General features: G+C 35.0%; 1 protein-coding gene across 1 annotated transcript in view; it reads right to left on the bottom strand.

The window, feature by feature from the left end:
• Window positions 1-1,015: 1,015 nt before the first annotated feature.
• The window catches only part of ksr2 (kinase suppressor of ras 2), a 181,771-nt gene continuing 162,993 nt past the window's right edge, over window positions 1,016-19,793 (bottom strand). Inside the window, exons 17-21 of the mRNA XM_038293576.1 lie at window positions 14,719-14,815; window positions 14,493-14,626; window positions 8,397-8,531; window positions 7,146-7,275; window positions 1,016-5,067 (exon numbers count right to left, since the gene is read on the bottom strand). Of these exons, the coding sequence (XP_038149504.1) occupies window positions 4,921-5,067; window positions 7,146-7,275; window positions 8,397-8,531; window positions 14,493-14,626; window positions 14,719-14,815 (643 nt within the window). The 3' untranslated portion in view covers window positions 1,016-4,920. The remainder of the gene's footprint in view (window positions 5,068-7,145; window positions 7,276-8,396; window positions 8,532-14,492; window positions 14,627-14,718; window positions 14,816-19,793) is intronic.

The following is a 19,793-nucleotide window of genomic DNA, read 5'->3' as shown; positions in this document are numbered from 1 at the left end:
CTCTGTAGTGCGGAAGGCAATATCTCATCTTATGCTCTATGATTTTATAGTTGACTTTGGAAGGCTCAAAAAGTCTCATAAACTGTAGAACATTCAAATGCATTTTGTATATATCAAAAAGGAAAAAATTCAAAATATTTGGTGGATTTGTCATATACATTGGTAAAGGTGGGACTCAGATTGGTGAGTAAATGAGCAACTGAAATTTTTAACCTGATAAATAATGCAAATACAAAACCCTTAGCTTAAATTAAATATTTTATTTCAACTACATAATTCTTACACTCAAAATAAAAAAAAACATTACTTTAAAGTTTTTAATTTCCACAAATCCTTTTTTCTCATCAATTTCTCTATTTCCTTATTACAATCTCTTTAAAGTCATGTTTCTGAAGCCTTTATAAAGTCAATGTTTCTGAAGCCTTTATAAAGTCAATGTTTCTGAAGCCTTTATAGTATTACTTATTTATTTATTTATTTTATTTTGATTACCATAATAACCCATGATTCTCTGATGCAGGGGTAGGCAATGTTGGTCCTCAAGTGCCACTGTCCTGCAGCTTTTACATGCATCCTTTCTTCGACACACCTGAAACAAATGAATGGTTAACGTCCAGGCCTTTGCTAAACTTAACGACATGCCGACGAGGTCATTAGGCCCTTTGTTTCAGGTTTGTTGGAGAAGGGATGCATGCAAAAGTTGCAAGACGGTTGCCCCTCCAGGGCCGAGGTTGCCTGCCCCTGCTCTAAGGTAAAAATGTGTGAATACATACTATTTTTGTTGAATAATGCAAAAGTTAATATTAAGATCAATAATAACCAGCAGTATACTTTTTTTATTTAATTTTCTAATTATATAACTCAATTCCTTAAACCTTTAAAATAATCATGAGAGCATCCCTCAAAGATAGTTAGGCAGAAAGTGCAACATCGAGCGAAGATGCATTAAAAATCTTTCATCAAAGTAAAACATGGATAAAAGATTGCATTTAAAATAAACAGAAAACATCCAAAATGAAAACAGATTTTTTTTATTCTCATACACTTTAAAAGGATGAGTGCAAATAAAAGAGCTCATGACCAAAAACTACTCATCACTAAGCCATGGACTATCAGGTATCAGTAAATACAGGCGTTTTGGTAGCTATAATCTACAACACAAGAACAGAATCAAGGAAAAGAAACAACATAGAATCAATGCAATTGGAAATAAAATGGAGGAAAATGAATTCATATAACCAAATAAAAGGAAAACAAAAAGAAGAACACAACACATTTTCTACATTCAAAAGAAAAAAGCTCAAAAATCCCACAAGGAATATAAATATTATGGCAAGTGATGATAAAACATATTCTACAATCTGTTATGTACACTTGGCACGAATGTTATATATCAGATTTCCTATCAGGTTGTTTTCACTTTTTCCATCTGTACAGGATGTAACTTTCTTTATTGAAAATACTAACCTGACCTTTCAGTTTACGTATAAATACACTAAAACAATCATCCTCTCAAAGCGATTGAAAATCTAAGCAAAAGCTTGATGTAAAATTAAAAGATGAAACTGCTCTATGAACAAACAGCATCAGAAAATAGTTCACATACTTTTTATGTATGTTTACTGTATATATAGTGGTGAAGAATTATTTTTTTTAAATCAATGTTAGTCCTTCTCATGCACTTGAAAGTTGTAAACAGTACATTTTGAAATGATTCACTAACCGTATTTGAAGAGACAAACCATTGTTGAAAAAAAGAACAAAAAAGGCATATTTTTAATGTGCATTTTTCAAACACTGGCAGATGTGTTTATAATGAGTTAGAAAATGGCTATTTCACATGATTAGATTGTCTCTGCCAATCTGATGTGGCCGGAGAGAATAAAAGCAGTTTACAGCTCATGTGATGCACTGTTCCATGATGATTTGAGATAATACAACTCAGGTTTAAGACATACAGCTAGAGTATACTTTAATATACAGCATGAAGTAGAAAAATGTCCTGGGTTGGGGTTATATGCAGGTTGATATGTCTCTCTTGATATGTTAAAGGGAAAGTTCTGCCTGCTTTGCGGTGTTACTTGAGTATAACAAGGACAAAATATTATAAGATATTTGTGAAATTAAAGTAATATTGCACATTTAGGATTGCTTGGTGCTCCAGAGTGACCTTAGCAGTGTTGTAGTCAAAAACAAAAAAAGCAAAAAACGAATTGGATGAGAGTAAAAGAGTAAAAAGTTGATATTTTAATCTTCATGATATTCAATCAAGTTGACTGCCAATGTTAAAATTTTAAAGTAGGGAAGACTGTTTTTTTTGTTTTTGTTTTTTAGAATTTGCAGCATTATGTTTGTTTTGCAGTCTAGAACTAAAAAAAACATCTTTGGAGGAAAATACTTTTTTTTCAGAAGGATCACAAATCTCCTCTTAGAACAGCTAATTAAAACATGTCTGTTGCTACACCTGTAGATAGCAGCACTGTAAATAATGTTTACTATAGTTATTCAGGAATGCTGAGAAGCGCTTAGGGGTTAGTCACATAATGATGTCGTCATACTTGAAAACATAGGATCATAGGATTCTTCAGTTAAACTGTCAAATTTGCTGGAAATGTAAAGGTTGCAATATAAAGGAAAAATGTACAGAAAGTACAATTTTAGCACTTTGTACATCAGGACGTAAAAAATATTTGGCTGTTCCTATGTTTAAAATGTATTTTAGATCAAATTCAAATATGAAAATCATTGAATAAAAACAACACAGTCAGAAATCAGGTCAAGATAAAAAAGCTGAGAGAAAAACGTCAATATAACTCATGATTCAGCAGGGACAGAATGATCTTCAGCAGCATCTGTTAAAAATAGTGGCTGAACAAATGCTCTAAAAAGTTTTTCAAATCTTTTTAGAATAGAATAGAAAAGAACAGAATGGAATTTAACAGAATAGAATAGATTAAATAGAATAGACTAGAATAAATTAAATAGAATAGACAGGCATTTTGACCCCAGGATTGTCTGGGTAGCTTGCATTTGTACTTTTAGAAATTAACTCAAAAGAAAGAAAAATCCCACCCCTTCATTTGATTTCATTTGTTTTCAAATTCAACAACAGCTTATTGTTGATGAAGCAATTGTCCGAAATAAGCACCAAAAAAATTTAAAAATGAAGAAAAACTCTCCGCTTCTGTAATTTTAAATCTATCCAGACTTGGGCTGCATCTGAATTTATCAAATTACAGCCCCTGGCTCCAGTTCCTACAGTAGTTACTGTTCATTAACTTTTCACAGGATCGACAGGACTCTTTTGTCAGTGGGAGAGCAATTAAATTTATCTAGATTTAATTGATCAGGTTTGGGATTTTTGGGTTTATTTTGATATTCTAGCCCTATTGTTTTTTCTCACAAAATGCTACCCATCACATAGAGGACAAAAGAGCAAGCTATCCAGCATGTTGATCAGTACATGATCTGTTATCGATTAACCATTTTTAACTTCTTAATCATATTATGAACTGATATGCAAAGGCCTAAAATTGGAAAATGTATTGTCTTTTACATCAACTGTATCTTTAGACTTTTAAAATTTAAGTTTTTCAAAATAAAAAAAATAACATTTGATTTTACTTTAAATTATTTACAAATTAAAGTATTTTTTAAGATTTACAAAAAGGGGCATAGGTACATATTTTATCAATGAACATGTGAATAGAGTAAAATGAATGCTTTTCTTTTTGAGTGACTACAACACTGCTTTCAACCAACAATGTTTTGATTTACAAACTAAAGAAAAAAAAATTCATAATTACCTATAACACCCAATATTTAACAGTTTTGCAATTCTTTAAAATCACACCCTGTATAAGATAATGAAGAGTAGCCTTTTGGCCTTCATATTCTATTTAGGAACCAATAATTTTATAATATGTTATATTTAGAGTTCAGCAAGTTCACATATTAGGGGAAATATTTCTGAAAACAGAAGAACTGACTACATAGCAGCAAGTGTTGGCTTTTTATCTTTGTGAGATATAATATGTACCCATATATACCTACTTTATTTGAAGTGAAATAGTTATGGTGAAAAGGGCTCAGTGACAGCATATTCGATATTGAGTTGTAGCAACAGTTTGGATACATTTCAAGAGTCTAATTTTCACAGGAAAGCATTGAGTGAGGGAATCCTGGTCTGACTGCTCAAAGGCTGCAACTGTTCAAACATCTCTGTGTTCATAGATAAAATTCAAAGCTCCCTCTAATGAGAGTACAGTCTTTCATCAAAGAGCTGGGCTGACACATTCCCAAACAAACAGGAACACTGCCTCCTTAACATTCAAATGTTAGAGTGGAAATAAAAGGACAATTAAGTTCAACAAACACAATGAGAGGACATTCATACATGGAAAAAACATGAGGTAACTATGACAACATGTGCCTACAGAAATGACTGACAAATGGGATGATAAGAAAATGTTAAGGATATGCCCAGTATGTGATGTACAACAGCTACATTCATTCAAAACAAAAAAGCAAAACAGAAATCATAATTACATTTGTTCTCAGACATGTTTTTTTTAGATGATGTGATCTGTTGAAAGTTACAAGCAAGTTACATCAAAGAAACAAATTAAATATAATGAGGCAAACAAGTCACTCATAAAAGACTGAAAAAATAAGATATATACAGTGTGTTTAACATCAAATTAAAGAAAACATGAGTCCCGGCTGCATTAAGGAAGTGGACAGTCAACTCATCTGTACACACAAATGCCAACATTCCATTGAGAAACACACAGCATGGGCAGTTTTTCACCACTCGGCTGGATTTATGATTCAGTGCATTCTCTAAAGAGGTGGTCTATTTATGCAGAGTTATGGCAGATGTTTTGTAAAAGGAGTGGACTGTTGTTTTATGGCCTTAACTCATTTAACATACTCAGCTGACTTCCAGAAGTGCCCTGGATGGGAAAGGCGGCGGTTCCTTTTTGGCAACTTTTCCAGTAAATCTACGAGCTTGGAGAAGCTGGGCCGCTCTTCTGGCTTGTACGCCCAACACATTAGCAAAATGTCCTGAAAACACAAAGAGCAAATTGAAAACCATTTAATTAATTTAGTTTCATTGCAACCAGAAACCCAGTTTTTCATTATTTTCATACATTAACACAAAATAGCAACATGTTAGCAAAATGTTATGCAAAACAAAAAGAGCTAATTGAAAACCATTTAATTAATTTAGTTTCATTGCAACCAGAAACCCAGTTTTTCATTTTTTTCATACATTAACACAAAATAGCACAAAAGATTGTATAAAAAGAAAAATTATATCAGAATTATTTTTTTTTTTTTTATGTGATAAGAAAGATTGAGCCAAATACAGTACAGTCCATTAGGAAAGAAAAGGCGTCCAATAGATCAATGGGAAAAATATGTTTTTCTTTTGGTTTCTTTTAATAATCGGATAACATTTTGGGGTTTCCATATACCATATATAAAAGGGCACAGGCACAAGCACAAAGAGTAGCTAAAGTTAAGGATGAGTGAACAATTCCAAAAAAAGTTAAAAAACAATCCACAGGACCTTTTTTTTTTAAGTTCAAAGACGTTTCGCTTTCCTTTGAAATGACTATGACCTGGATGACTCAGAATCTTCACCAGATGAGCGAATAAGTACGAGTTTGTTTACAAAACAGGCAGTTTCTTTTTCTACCAAAGCTTTTCCAGAAAAATAGACACTTTGGTGCATGCTTCAATTATTTAATCTGATCAAACATAAATGTATACACATGTCATGATTTGATCATTTCCCTTAGTCTCCCTGGAAACTGAGATTTTATTTTTTTCCACTATCAACATAGATCGGATTGGGGAAATGTTGTGCATGTAAACGTAGCTATTGTTGGTGGTGGCAAGTTAACTTATTAAACTAACAAATGTGGAGGCAGCAGAAACATATAAAAATATATAGAGAGAGAATGGATCTGAGATGTTTTTAGAAGTGTTGAAGGTGTAGGTTTAGTAGGAAAAGGTAAAATAAAGTCTAAAAATATTTAGAATTTTTCATGCACTAGTCTTAGCAGTTGTTTTTTTTTTTTTTAAGGAAACTCAATGTTGGTAGTACAATCATATCATTTGTGAGGAGAACTTGCTCTAGTTTTATCTCTTCAATTATAGCCTGGTTGAAAGCATCTTTGCACACATATCTTATTCACAGAGCTCCCTGAAGATTGATTATTAAAAAAAAAAATAACCATTTGACATTCCTATTTTTTCTTTTAAGAAGTTTTTAGACTCTGGTAAACTTTTAGACAAGTAATCCTCTACAGCATTTAACCAACGAAAACAGCCTTTGTCTTTATTTTATTTTTTTTTTTTACTATTTTTTTATCATCATGGCCTGATTTAAATATTGAGTCTAGGATCAGTTTAACCTGGAAATTTCTATAGGCTGAAATAATTTTATTTAGGACAAAACTGATTTGTGCAATAAAGGGTATAATATGGTGTTGTTCATCTTTCAAATGGTCTTAAAGTGAGATATGTAAATAAAGCCTATGAAAAAAAAGCTAATTATACTGTAACTTCCTATCATTTAAGAGCAGCAGGTTGTGGTCGGTTTATGGTCAAATTATGTTCTTTCCACTTCCAGAGTATGGCGCCAACATTGCTCACTGGAACATTCAGAAATCCTTCTGCAACTAATGCTGTCATTATGATTTGAAAAAAAAGGTTGTGAAGCTCTTATGAGAGCTATTTACTATTACCCATCATGAGTTTTTTTCTTGTGTGATACCAGAGACACATTTTTATTACCATCATTTGGGACTGAACCAGCTGATGTTAATTTACACTGACAAGGGGCAGGATTGCTTTATAATTAGAGAGAGATTTCAGCTGATGTCTTGGCTTTTCAGGCCTTTTTGCACCTTCCTTTCTTCATGTGTTCAATACTTTTTCAATGTGCCATTTCACTTTATCACACATAACTGCACATCTATGGTTTAATTTCTTTGTGTGGTTCGCATGGATTGTTACCGACATCTGGTGAAAATGTGATGTCAATGGCACCTCTAGAAATATATTTACTGAGAAAAATGGTGGTGTGCTCATTACTTATTTTACCCACTGTAAGTGAAAAAGCTGGTCCTTACCAGTATTTCCTTCCCCATCCCAGTTTGGGCAAGGTTGGGCTTCATACCACTTCCAATCTGCCATATGATCACCTCCGCTGGCTGACTCTTGTAAGGCCACTCACGTGCATGTAATTCATACCAGATGGTGCTGCGAATGTAGAGAGGAGTGAGGGGCGTCACTACTTTGAACTTTTATCATATCATCTTAAAAAAGAATTATATGAAGGATTAATACTCACATAAGCAAAAGCACCAAAAATCCAATAATGTTTAGTATTAGATCATGCCTATATGCAGCAAGGATGTATATAGAAATACTAGTGGGTCTGAATCATGGGTCTGTATTAAATATTTTGTTTTATCTTTACGTTTGCAGCTGTGGTTATTACATAGCCCATCCGTCTCGTTCAAATTTTTCAGTTGGACACATTTAGGTGTGTAGACTAAAAATAACTCCATGCCAGGAGAATTAATAAAAAAAAGGAGATGAAGCTTGATTGTTGATGAATATGCATAACAGCCTTGAGGGTCACCTCCAGGTAGCACAAAGGCCAACAGAGCAGCGGGACATTGTGCACAAGTGCAGCGCTTGTCTCCCTCTCAGAATAATAACAGCCACGAACAATCCATATGGGAGAACTGTTTTAAAACGCAGTTGTATTAGTAGTCTATAGAGTAGGGTCTACCCCAAATAAACCAAGTCGTAAAGGCTGTGGAGAATAAACTGGAGGCAAAGGGATTTTTAATCTCTTTTAAAGGAGGAGAAATGCACGACTATGGTGTGTGAAACTTATTTGACATTTCAAGAAGCATGGCAAACTGTATCTAACATTGTGTGAATCAGTAAGATGAATGTCACCACAAACTTTTAACAAAAGTGGTTCTAATGAAAAAATAAATAATGGTAGAAATGCTAGTTATTAACATTAAGATTAATGTTCAGTCAAAAACATGTAGCTGGGTTTTGAACATAGTATTCGGTCCCATTTTTAGTTCCCTCAACTCTGTACAATCAAATGCACTACAATTAAAAGTGCAATTGAGTTTCTAACATTATTTCCTTTAAAATATTCAATATATAAACAGTGCATAATGAGGGGTATGCTAATCATTTCCTTTTTCAACTTTACAAAAATAAACATCTGTTAGTTTCTGGATATAGCTTGAATGTTTGACCGTTTTTAGTTTGTCATCCGTTGGCTATAAATAAACAGCCACAGACACTGTCGGACAAACAAATAACTGGGCATCTGGTTAGAGGACACTCACCCGAAAGCAAAGACGTCTGACTGTTTGGAGAAAGGAAGTTTGTCCTCCTCCGTGTCTGGAGAAAGCTGCTGGATGATTTCTGGGGCCAGGTGACAAAGCCAGCCATTGGGGATTCTCAGTTTGTCTTCTCTCCGACTACAAAGCCAAAAGATACCGACTTTATCAGAATATGTCATTTGTTGTTGTACTGTGGTATCAAACTATAGTAAATAACATTCCAGCTACTGCGGTTCTGCTTTGCTTTTCTACACCTTTTTCATGAATGTAATTGAATTTAATGCAGTACATTGTGCAAAACTGTGCTGCTGTCTTGTTTTAAAATGGAGAAATAAAGAGGTAGATGTTTGCTTTATGCATTTAAATTTCATTAAATAAAATGAATAATATGTTTCAGGAGGCTTGAGTACAACATGGTTTAAAATTAAGACTTATCATTTAATGTTAAAGGCTAATGTTTGGAGAGCATGTGTCATACTTCATTCATTGTCCCACCTTATTCTAATGTCAGTATAAATAGTGTTGTGATGATAAGGAAAATAATTAGAACATATTCATATATCCAGAACTATTATTAGAAGTGCTGGTTTGATGATTTTTCTCTCTCTCTCTCTCTCTCTCTCTCTCTCTCTATATATATATATATATATATATATATATATATATATATAATATATATATATATAATATATATATATATATAATAATCACTGGATTTAAGTTATGTATATATGTATGCTGTCGTCATATATATATATATATATATATATATATATATATATATATATGACGACAGCAAACACATTTATTCTTCTGTTTCCCATCCAAATGACAAATCTGGGTTCAATTTCATGTTCAGTTTTATGAATACTGATATTAACAAAGGCACCTGCGGCGTACTTATTATAGCCTGAGGGCTATTCGTTTTTAATATTTATGGCTTTGGATGAGTTTACATTCTCAACAATTCCTACCCATACTCAAAGGTGTCAAGTGACAAAGTACAAATACTTTGTTACCTTAGATTTTCTATACTTTATTGGAGTAATTATTTTTAGACAACATTTTACTTCTACTCCTTATGGTTTTTGCAATTATCTCTAATTTCTACTCTATTTTAAAAATAGACTCTTAGTTTTTTTTTTCATTTAAAATATTTTTCGGTAGGGCCTGCTGGTATTTAATAAAAATAAAAACCATCAAAATAATTTGTTTCATGTAGACAATTAATTTATTTGTGGTTGGACTCAGTACTGCAACAGCTAATTTTTCAACATATACCTTTTTTTTTTTCAAGATGATGCAATGTAAAATTTAACAATATTATCATTAAAGTAGTTATAAATCTACTATGTTCCTTTAATATTGTAGTGCAGTAACCATCATAAGGTTTAAAGCATTTGCCCTTAAAATATTTACCAACATTGCTTTTACTTTTATACTCTAAGGGCCGGATTTATCAAGATCCAATTTTGCGTGCAGTAATTTTCGCTCGCAAACTGGAATTTTGCACGAGGGGCTGAACCATGGTTTGCGGGTGATTTAACAAGAATGATTGCGTAACTGGTGGAAGGCGCAAAACTGTTGGAGACGCCCTATTTAAATGATGGTTTTGCGCGTTTTGTGGTTTGCGGCAAAGTAGTTTGTAGTCTGTATAAACTAGTGCTTTAAGAAATTTAAATCTTACAGTGACCCCCAACAAAAAAAAAAAAAAAAAATATATATATATATATATATATATATATATATATATATATATATATATATATATATATATATATATATAAATTGGCAACCTTTATTCCCTAAGGTGGTATGTGCTGCAGTAAAAAAAAAACAACAAAAAACAGGTGTTTTGTATTGGCCTGTGACTGTGGATGAGATGACTACGCATCCCCGCAGCATTTGGCACGTTGCTCCACAGGCGCAGGGGGAGAACCCCGACCCCGTCGGACAGCACTTCTGAAAAAACGAGATTGGGAGATCCCAGCTCTCGCTGCAACCGTACGCTGGAATGACCCAGATGCAAAAAAAGTGCAATGTTGCAAGGAGTTTTGTGATATCTAGTATTGCGTGGGTCCTCCTTGTGGCTGGCTCCAAATCCATTCGGAGTTCCCCCAACAGCTCCAAAATGGCAATGCTGGATAAACGATATGTTTTGATGATCGTTTCCTCGTTCATTCCAAAAATATTCACACGGAGTGAAAAAATGCGTTCTCTGCGTCTCCTTGCTTCATTTCGATGTCTCCTTCTTGCGACAATAACCGCTGCCATGTGTGCGCAATTACGCATACAGACCATTTGCACCTTCTTTTGAAACGTGTTAAATATAGAGTCAGATACCGTTAGCAAAATTGCTTTCAGGTTTAATAAATCACTTTGCGAGCGCTAAATTAATATATTTACATGTTCTCCTCCCACAAGACGCACTTTTGCGTGTAAACGCCCCATATTGCATATTCATTGCAGAAAAAGTACTAAATGGATAAGAGGCGCTATTTAGCACGTTTTAAAGACCAAATCCTTTTAGCACGCTGTTGATAGATTAGTTTGTACATTTTTTAGCGTGCGCAGTGAAATAGCTCACGTTTTTATACACGCAAACCTTTGATAGATCCGGCCCTAAGTAGTTTTAAACATAGTAATTTTAAACTTTTACTCGAGTCAAAAGTGTTTTCAAATTTTTACTTCTAATTGAGTAATAAACGCCTCTGCCCATACCTTGTTTTTTAACTTTAGAGTGCAATTCCTTTTCAGCTTTATGAGCTAAACTCATCACAAGTCTGTATCTGTTTTGGTAATTAATCTTTTTCTATGAACTGTGTGCCTGCAAGTGGTGCACCTACTGTACATGTATAGATAGTTCTATATCACTACTATATCATAGCATGTGATAAGCTGAATTAATCAGAGAACATATGATAGGACACATTTTACTTTTTATGTCAAGCATATAGCATCCTTAGGAGAAGGAAGCATCAAACTAGGCATAAACGTAAATAATACTAAAGCAAGAATCCATAACTTTTGACCCAAGCATTATTTTAATTTGAAAAACATTGTACATTTGTATGGCTATACAATATACAGCACTTGGCCTGAGTCTCCATACAGGCTGCTCAGCTCTTACATTGCCTACTGTATGTAACTCAGAACCATCCCTGAATGAGTCCTGTGAACAAAGCTGTATCTTAATGACGGTCTGAGCTCAAATTAAACACCAGAGGTAAAAGTTAAAAGTTTTTGGTTCTCTGATACAGGATTTGATCTAAAGTGGTGAATTAGGTCTCGTCTTTGCAACAAGTAAACTCTTTAGTTTTGCGACACATTAGTGTTGCCACTTCATTCCAGGGGCACTAAACTTGAGAGAAAGAGGGATCTGATGAAAACAAAAACGTGAAGAAATGGCAGAAGATGAATGATGGAAGAAGAGATAAGCAGATGGATGAACAGATAGTCAGACACAGGAGAAGACATTTAATCGGACAGAGGAACCAATGGACAGCGTGAGGAAAATAGAAAAAGATAGATGTATGTCAGAGAGACAGATAGATGGGCAAATGGACAGATGGGTGGCTTTCTCCTCAAACTGACCGGAAACAAAAAAAATTATAATAATAAAACAAGCAATGTTAAAAGCATTTAGAAAACCAGCTTCACATTCAGTCTAATAAGATGGAGAGTTATTATGATTAACACAGATGGCTAAATCCCTTGTACTGGAGAGCCTTTAGATATATATATATATATATATATATTTTTTTTTTTTTTTATGATAAGATCAAATGCAATGTGCAGTAAAATAAACAGCAGAACCCCAAACATAGATCTAAATTAAATTAAAAATGCTGTTGTGAGGATTTAGACTTGAGCACATTTAGTCTTTTTGACTATTGTGGCAACATCTTTTTAAATTCCACTTATTAATGGAACATTCTGTTAAACATGAAAAGGACATCTGCAAATGTTTAGAGCTTTTCAGTTAACAAATCTAAAGACAAAGGCACTACAACACTGAAGGGGAGACAAAACAGGTTTCTACCATAGAGATTTCAATTAAGACTGTATTCATGTTACTATGGAATCCCATTTCCGCCATATGAGAGTAAAAAAATTGCAAATAGAAAGTAATAATTATTAGATTCAAAGTCGTATTTTCGACTTTCAAAGTCAGAATTATGGGTTACAAACTCATAATTGTATCTTGTATCTCATAATAATGACTTTTAAACTTAAAATTATGACTTTGAAACTCGAAATTAAAACTTTTAATCTCATAATTATGATTTTCTATTTGCCATGTATTTATTTTCATATAGCAGAAACCGGTTTTCATATGTTTTGTGATGACATTATGTCTTCTTTTCTTCTTATAATTGTGTTTAATGTTAGTTTTTTTTGTGTGTATTTAATATTTTACATAGGGGTTTTTTTTATTTTTTGTCTGCACATAATATGTGACTTCTTTGCAAAAGTTGTAGAATCTTTGCAAAAGTTGGTCAAGGTTTTAATGGTACATGACTTCATAAAAACGTTTGATAAATTCTTGACAGATTTGCTTTCATTGTAACATTTCAAGAGTAGCCACTATAGACTGGAGGTTTACCAAATGTTTTTACTGACAAAATCGATATAAAAATAAAAAAAGTGGAAATATTAGAGGATTTATTTAGGAAATACTGGAAAACACTTCTGAGACATGATTAGAAACAATTTATTTTTTGAAGATAGTTTAATTTCTATAATTAGACTTGAACGCACTATAGAGATAAAATTGACTTAAAAGTCTGTATAGAAGCACAGCCGGTAAAGAAATGTGTGTTGATGGGATCCTTCATCAACACATTTTCATTGGTAACTGACAGGCCTCACCCTTTTTCAGTGTGTTTTGCAGTCCGTAGAGTAATTTTCTAAAGAAATGAAACTAAAAACAAGTCTGTGGGTGTTAGAAGGGCCCAACAGCAGAAAAGCATGTCAAACCATTTAGATTCCATCTTCTGATTACAGATGAAAGAGCCTGGAGTAACTGAAAATAAAGAGAATCTCGAGATAATAGAGGCTTTAGTATGCCGCTGTTTGGTTTTAATTTGATAGGTTTTTCTATTTGCATGAAAACAAATTAATTCACAACTTCCCCCCAGTTTAAAAATTGAGCAGTTTTCAAGAATGACTAATTCATCTTTAACATATTTTGCATAGTTTTTTCCAAACCTGTTTGAGTCATTCTTTTCGTGGAAACTTACAAGACCAAATCTGAATACTGGTGAAAGTGAACCTGTATTTTTACTACTTGTGGGCTTATGTGTTACCATCAGTTGTAGTATTTGGAGCTGGATTTGCAATATGTTTACACCGTGATGCTCTTTATTTTTGTGATTACAGCTTTTCAGCTTTATTCCTTCCATGTTTTTTTTTTTATCTGTTTTTGATTTAATGTCCTTTTTGTGTTTGTTTGATTGATTTGTTGTTAAATCATATATTTACAAAGCATTAGCCCCTCAGCCACCATATAAGATATATAGATGAAAGCAAACATAAAAATATAAAGATAAAAACACATAACTAGCCCAAAATTTCCTTAAAGTTTTAACAGTAATAGAATTAAAATTTATTGTCATAAGGCAACACTTTTAGTTCCACAGGTCAAATCATTATCATAACTTAAATAATTGTTAGTTTCTTGGAATTAATACCTTTTTGTTGTATCTTTTTCTAGGGTCTATCATGCCGAAACTTGGAAATAGGAATGTTTATTTATTTGAGCTTACAGTATTCATGAAGATCTTTCAAATTCTAATGAACCACAGCTTAGAAATAGCACAAAAAGCACACAGCAAACATTTCAACTCAACGTGATGCTGGTTTAATTGAATATATTTGAGACTAAATATAAATGTAAAAAGCTTGGATATTACCATAACGGTGGTGAGATAATAAATAGACCAGACAAATCACACTGTTATTGTGTAAATACTGTATGTTTCCATGACTCCCTCACTGACAAGAAACTTCATGTGTCAGTTTTGAACTAAACTTAAGGTGTTTATTTGCGAGGGAAGTTTTAAGCTGCTGTCTCTAAAGTACTTGGTACATATTTACCTGCCAGCCTGCAGGACTCCAGATATGGTAAAAAGTCCAAAGTCAGTGATGACGACTTTCCCATTATCATAAAACACGTTCTTGGACTTCATGTCTTTGTGTAAAATCCCCTTCGCATGAAGGTAGCCCATCCCCTGAGTGAAAACAGGAGAGAGATTAGTGAACGGTTTGCAGTATGATGGTGGGTGCTGAAGTGTTCTTAAGAATTAATGTTGATTTCCTTTACCTTGACCATCTCTTGTGCAATCTGTCGTGTCTTGTTAACATCTAGAACAACCTTGGCATCCCTCACTACAGAGTAAAGTGTTCTGCCTTTACACAAGCTGACAGAGAAGAAAAAGGTTAGAGTTTAGGATAATAAATCAGCATAAAAAATATAAAACTTAACATCTGCATTGTTGCAATAAAAAATAAAGGATTATGACAAATCTTTGTCTTTTATTTTAAAAGTGGTAAGAAAACCAATTTGAAGGGACATTTTACCGTAAACCCACAGTCCTCTTTTGGCCTTCTTTGTTAAATGTATTGAGGACGATCTTTTATTTCCAGGTGGATCATCTAAATAAGTGATCCTCCTAATTGTCAATAATTCTGGTGATGTTTACGTAAGGCCATTCTAGGTGCTCATCCCGTTAGCTATGTTTTCTGATCATGTGCACTTTTAGCCACATACTGTATCTGTGGTGAGCTACGGTTTCAGACAGTCATTGAGGCTCACCTTTTTTACTGAGGTTCTTAGAAAATGGCAGATGGTCGTAATAGAAAAGGTGTCTACGAAGTGTATAAGAAGAAAAGAAAGGCCTCAGAAGATGCAGATATATCCCAGAATGCTTTGTGTGGAGAGCTCCCCTCGCAAAGCATTACAGGATTTGCTGTCAAAGCGGCCTGCTGTTGCCATTGGCTATTGCCACCCAACAGTAGCAAATAATAACAAATATGGTGCAGACACCGCATAGTGGAGGAGGAGCAAAAAGCAGTGATCATCTGTCCGAACAGTCAGTTAACTGACTTTGCTATTCAGACCACTATATAGTCCCCACTGTATGCGGAAACAATGAGCTTGTATGAGCTATGAGAAAAACACATTTTAAACAGGGCGTTCACAAGGATAAGTGGGCTTGGGCATGCTCTCGCACATGCATTGTTTTTTTAAGTGGGGAGGGTGGGTCTTTTAAATACCATCATGTCAGAACAAACCATTAAGAATGAAAATGTCCTGCAATCATCTACACAAAGACAAATAGAGCCTTCATTAAAAACCTATGAGCGATAACAGCATGGCTGATTATACAGGTGAGATACAATACAGTTGAATATCATTAAATCGTTAATTTGTTCCAGTGATTAAATTGAAGAAGTGCCATTAATCTGTTGTATATAATTCATCACATACAGAATGATTTTTTTTTTCTGAAATGTGTTTAAGATTATGGGTTACAGCTAATGAAAGCCTGATTGGATCATTACATAATTAAGAAGGGTTTCTAATACAGGAATTTGTCTCTCAATCATTTAGAAGGGTGCTGACTTGACAGGCCACCAGCCACAAAAGACAGATGTTGCTTGTTTATAATTTGCTCTGTCAGATCATATTTCTCATTACAGGCGAGGTGAGTTGAAAAAAAGTATAGTGAAAAAGGTAATCAAACAATTTCAGCCTTGAAAGGATTATAAGGCAAAGCCAATTCAAAGGCAAAACACTGAGGGTATAGACTCAAACTGGAGTTTGAGTTACAGGAGCCACCAGACACAGACATATCTAGAGCACAGTCTACAAATATCACTGTCTTAATGTAAACCACCCCTTACCATAGACAACATCACAACCCTCTTACATGGGGTTAAAAGGAAAAGGACGGAACTGTTGCTTTTCTTTGGATAACATGATACAATGAAGCCAGAAGCTGTGTTTTGATTAACAATTTAATGACGTAAATCGTAATTACGAAAATAGATTACTTACAGGTTTAGTGGAGGATTTTGGGAATTTTTGAAAAGACCCGCCCTCTCCCCTTTTTAAAACCAAAGCACAGGCACAACCATGTACCTGCTCCTGAGACGGAATGCCTATTAAACACGTGTGAGAGCATGCACAAGCCCATCTCTCCTCATGTTTGCTCTGTTTAACGGTTGCTGTTTGCATCGGTCATACAAGCTTACTTTCCAAAAGAAGATTTGCAATTTTTCCACTATTTCAGACTCACCACCGGTAAGTAGAAACGGGGACGAGCACGTAAACATATTATGAGAATGATTGACAATTAGGAGGACCACTTATTTTGATGATCTACCCGGAAAAAGAACATCCTCTACTACACTTTTAAAGAAAACAAACCAAATCCAAAAAACATCTTAGGATAAAAAGTTTTTGGATTAGGAATAAGTATGTTTTTTTTTTAGCTCTATTGATTGTGGTGTTTTTCACAGAGCTGTAATTAAAACATTTTTTTGCATCATGAGTCATGATCAATAAGTCAATGTTGCTACCGGCAAAAAAGAAGAAAATGACAACAGAAAGTACCGTATTTTCACGACCATAAGGCGCACCGTACTAAAAGGCGCACTCTCAGTTATGTGTCCCATTTCTGTATTTAACACACACATAAGGCGCACCGGACTATAGGGCGCGTTTTTTATATACAGGTACATGTCCTCTACTACCTTTAAATACCAGTACTGCATATTTAAAACTACAGCGGGGGCAAAACTGAGTATGACTGTGCTTTATTCAGGTATTTATTACAAAGTATTAATCAAACCTGGCAGCTGGCGTGAGACAGACACATCGCAGATGACACAGCGCTGTGATCACTCTTAAATTAACTTAAAATCCTGAAACCTGCTGACGGAATATGTTCGCTTTTATTGCCGGTATCCTGGTGCCTGCAGTTTAAATTATTTAGATGAAAAACACCTGCCAGCCGCCGCGGTGAGGCTGCTGTTGAAGGGATTTACTGTCGGTGCACCGCTGGTATGTGGGGGTCTGAGCGCCTCCGACAGAAATAGATAATCTGGATGAACTGACTGCAATTATTAAGTTTTCAGGTGGTCTTTCTCACTTAAAAACATATTAAAACTACTTTATTCCCACTGATCACAGCAAATATAGCTGCAAGATTTAGATTATTTAGATGAAAAAACACCTGCCAGCCACCGCGGTGAAGAGGAGGAGACCCGCCCAGAGGCTGCTGTTGAATTAAGTTTTCAGGTAGAAAAATAGAGCGGGAGCAAAACTGAGTATGATTGTGCTTTATTCATGTATTTATTACAAAGTATTAATCAAACCCATCAAAGTCATCATCCTCTGTTTCTGAATTAAACAGCTGCGCTAAATCAGACATGCCAATTTCCCCTTCTTCGCTGTGAGAGTCACTTTCCGTGCAGCGCGGCTCCTCAGAAATAATGCCGGCTTTGAACAACTAAGGGAGCTTGAACAACTAAGCTTGAACAACAGTCCCAGCAGACACGTTAGTCCAAGCATCTACAATCCATCCGCAAACGGTGGCGTAACTTGCCCGGCGCTGCCTTCCCATTATCCTGAAACTGTGGTCTCCGTCTGTCATCCATCGCTCCCACGCCGCTCGCAGCCTTACTTTGAACGGCTGCTTCACACCGATGTCGAGCGGTTGAAGTTCCTTTTTCAGACCCCCCGGGATAACGGCGAGCACAGCGTTCATTTGATTCACCTTTTTTTCACATCGGCTGTGAGATGGGCACGCAGCGATGGTGATGCGTGGAAAAAAGCACCTGGTCTCCTCACATACACCTGCCTGCATCATCTCCTCATCCATCCAGCCTTTTTCATTTGCGTTAATATAATATGTCATCAGAGCGCTGTGTCTGTCTCGCTGTCAGCTCCCAGATCAGCTTCTCTGATTGGTTGATGCGGCGCGTCCAGCAGCAAAACTTCAATTTTTCCATCTCGAGCAGCAGCAGCGCGATGCGCTGCGCCTGCTGCTCAAAAACGCGCTGCAGGACCTTTTGCTGCATCTATACGCGCGTCAACCATTTACTTTGCATGTAAACTCGCTGCTTCTGCTGCACCTGCTGGGTCTGGTTCACACCGATGTCGAGCGGTTGAACAGCGAGCACAGCGTTAATTTGTTTCCCCATGTTTTTCACATCAGCTGTGAGATGGGCACGCATGGAGTCACATATTAACAGCGATGGTGATGAGTGGAAAAAAAACACCTGGTCTCCTTACATTCAGCCACTCTTTTATCATCTCCTCAATGAGGTGGTCTCAAAAGTCGCAGTTACAACACACATAAGGCGCACCGCACCAAAGGGCGCACCGCACATTTTGAGGGAAAAAAAAGACGTTTAAGTGCGCCTTATAGTCGTGAAAATACGGTAGTAGGAGGATAATGCATGGTGTGTTTTTCTTTAATCATATATTGCATGAAAAAACATATTCAAAGGTTAATTTTAATGCAGTTTTTGATGGAAACACTGCAAATGATCTTTTTTTAAGTGGCAGAATATCAAAAAAATTTTGGTCAAAATTGGTGATATATGCTATCAGCTGGTGTTGGTCCACTGCGTTTAATTAAATCAAAGTCAGGGGAGTCTTCAAGACAAAAACTTTAGACTTGTCATTGAAAGACTTTATGAAAGTCAATCAAAGGAGATGTTGATTTTATTTACAATCAGTGTCCGGCACCTAGTCATACTTTCTAGAGGGATAGAGGGAATTTTTCTTATTATAGAGGGAATAAGATACAAAAAAAACACAATGGTCTTATAGATCATATGTATCATAGTGCTTATTTTTTTCCGAAAGAAAATTAATTTTGAGCTTTTCCCAACCGATAACCACGAACATCAGAATCAAAATGAACAAAAAACAATTGGAATTGGTATATAAAACCTTCTGTGGTTTCAAAGGGAACCAATGCAGGGCCAGGTTCAACCCACCTTACTGAACACACAGAATTAGGATTACAACACATTTTAATCAATATAGAATAAAAGTATCAAGTGAAAATTAACTTAATGTCTGGATCTGTGTTAATCCAAATATTTGTATTTATTGGTAAAATGGTAAATGGCATGTACTTATATAGCGCCTTTATTCAAGTTAGGAGACTTGACCAAGGCGCTTTACACTACATTCATTCACCCATTCACACACACACTCACACACTGACTTATTACATTCATTTAGTGAAGGAAATTGTTAAAAATATACATATATAATGTTTAAGTAAAATTCCTCATCAGTGTATTTCCAATAAGATTAAAGTCCTGCACAAAATGGATATTAATTGGCAGCTTCTTATCCCCCCATTGCCTCACACT

This window comes from Cyprinodon tularosa, unplaced genomic scaffold (assembly GCF_016077235.1).
Source record: "Cyprinodon tularosa strain WSP-4 unplaced genomic scaffold, ASM1607723v1 ctg109, whole genome shotgun sequence".
In the NCBI taxonomy this organism is placed as follows: domain Eukaryota; kingdom Metazoa; phylum Chordata; class Actinopteri; order Cyprinodontiformes; family Cyprinodontidae; genus Cyprinodon; species Cyprinodon tularosa.
The sequence above is the reverse complement of the archived record's forward strand: the minus strand, read 5'-3'. Positions and strand labels throughout refer to the sequence as shown.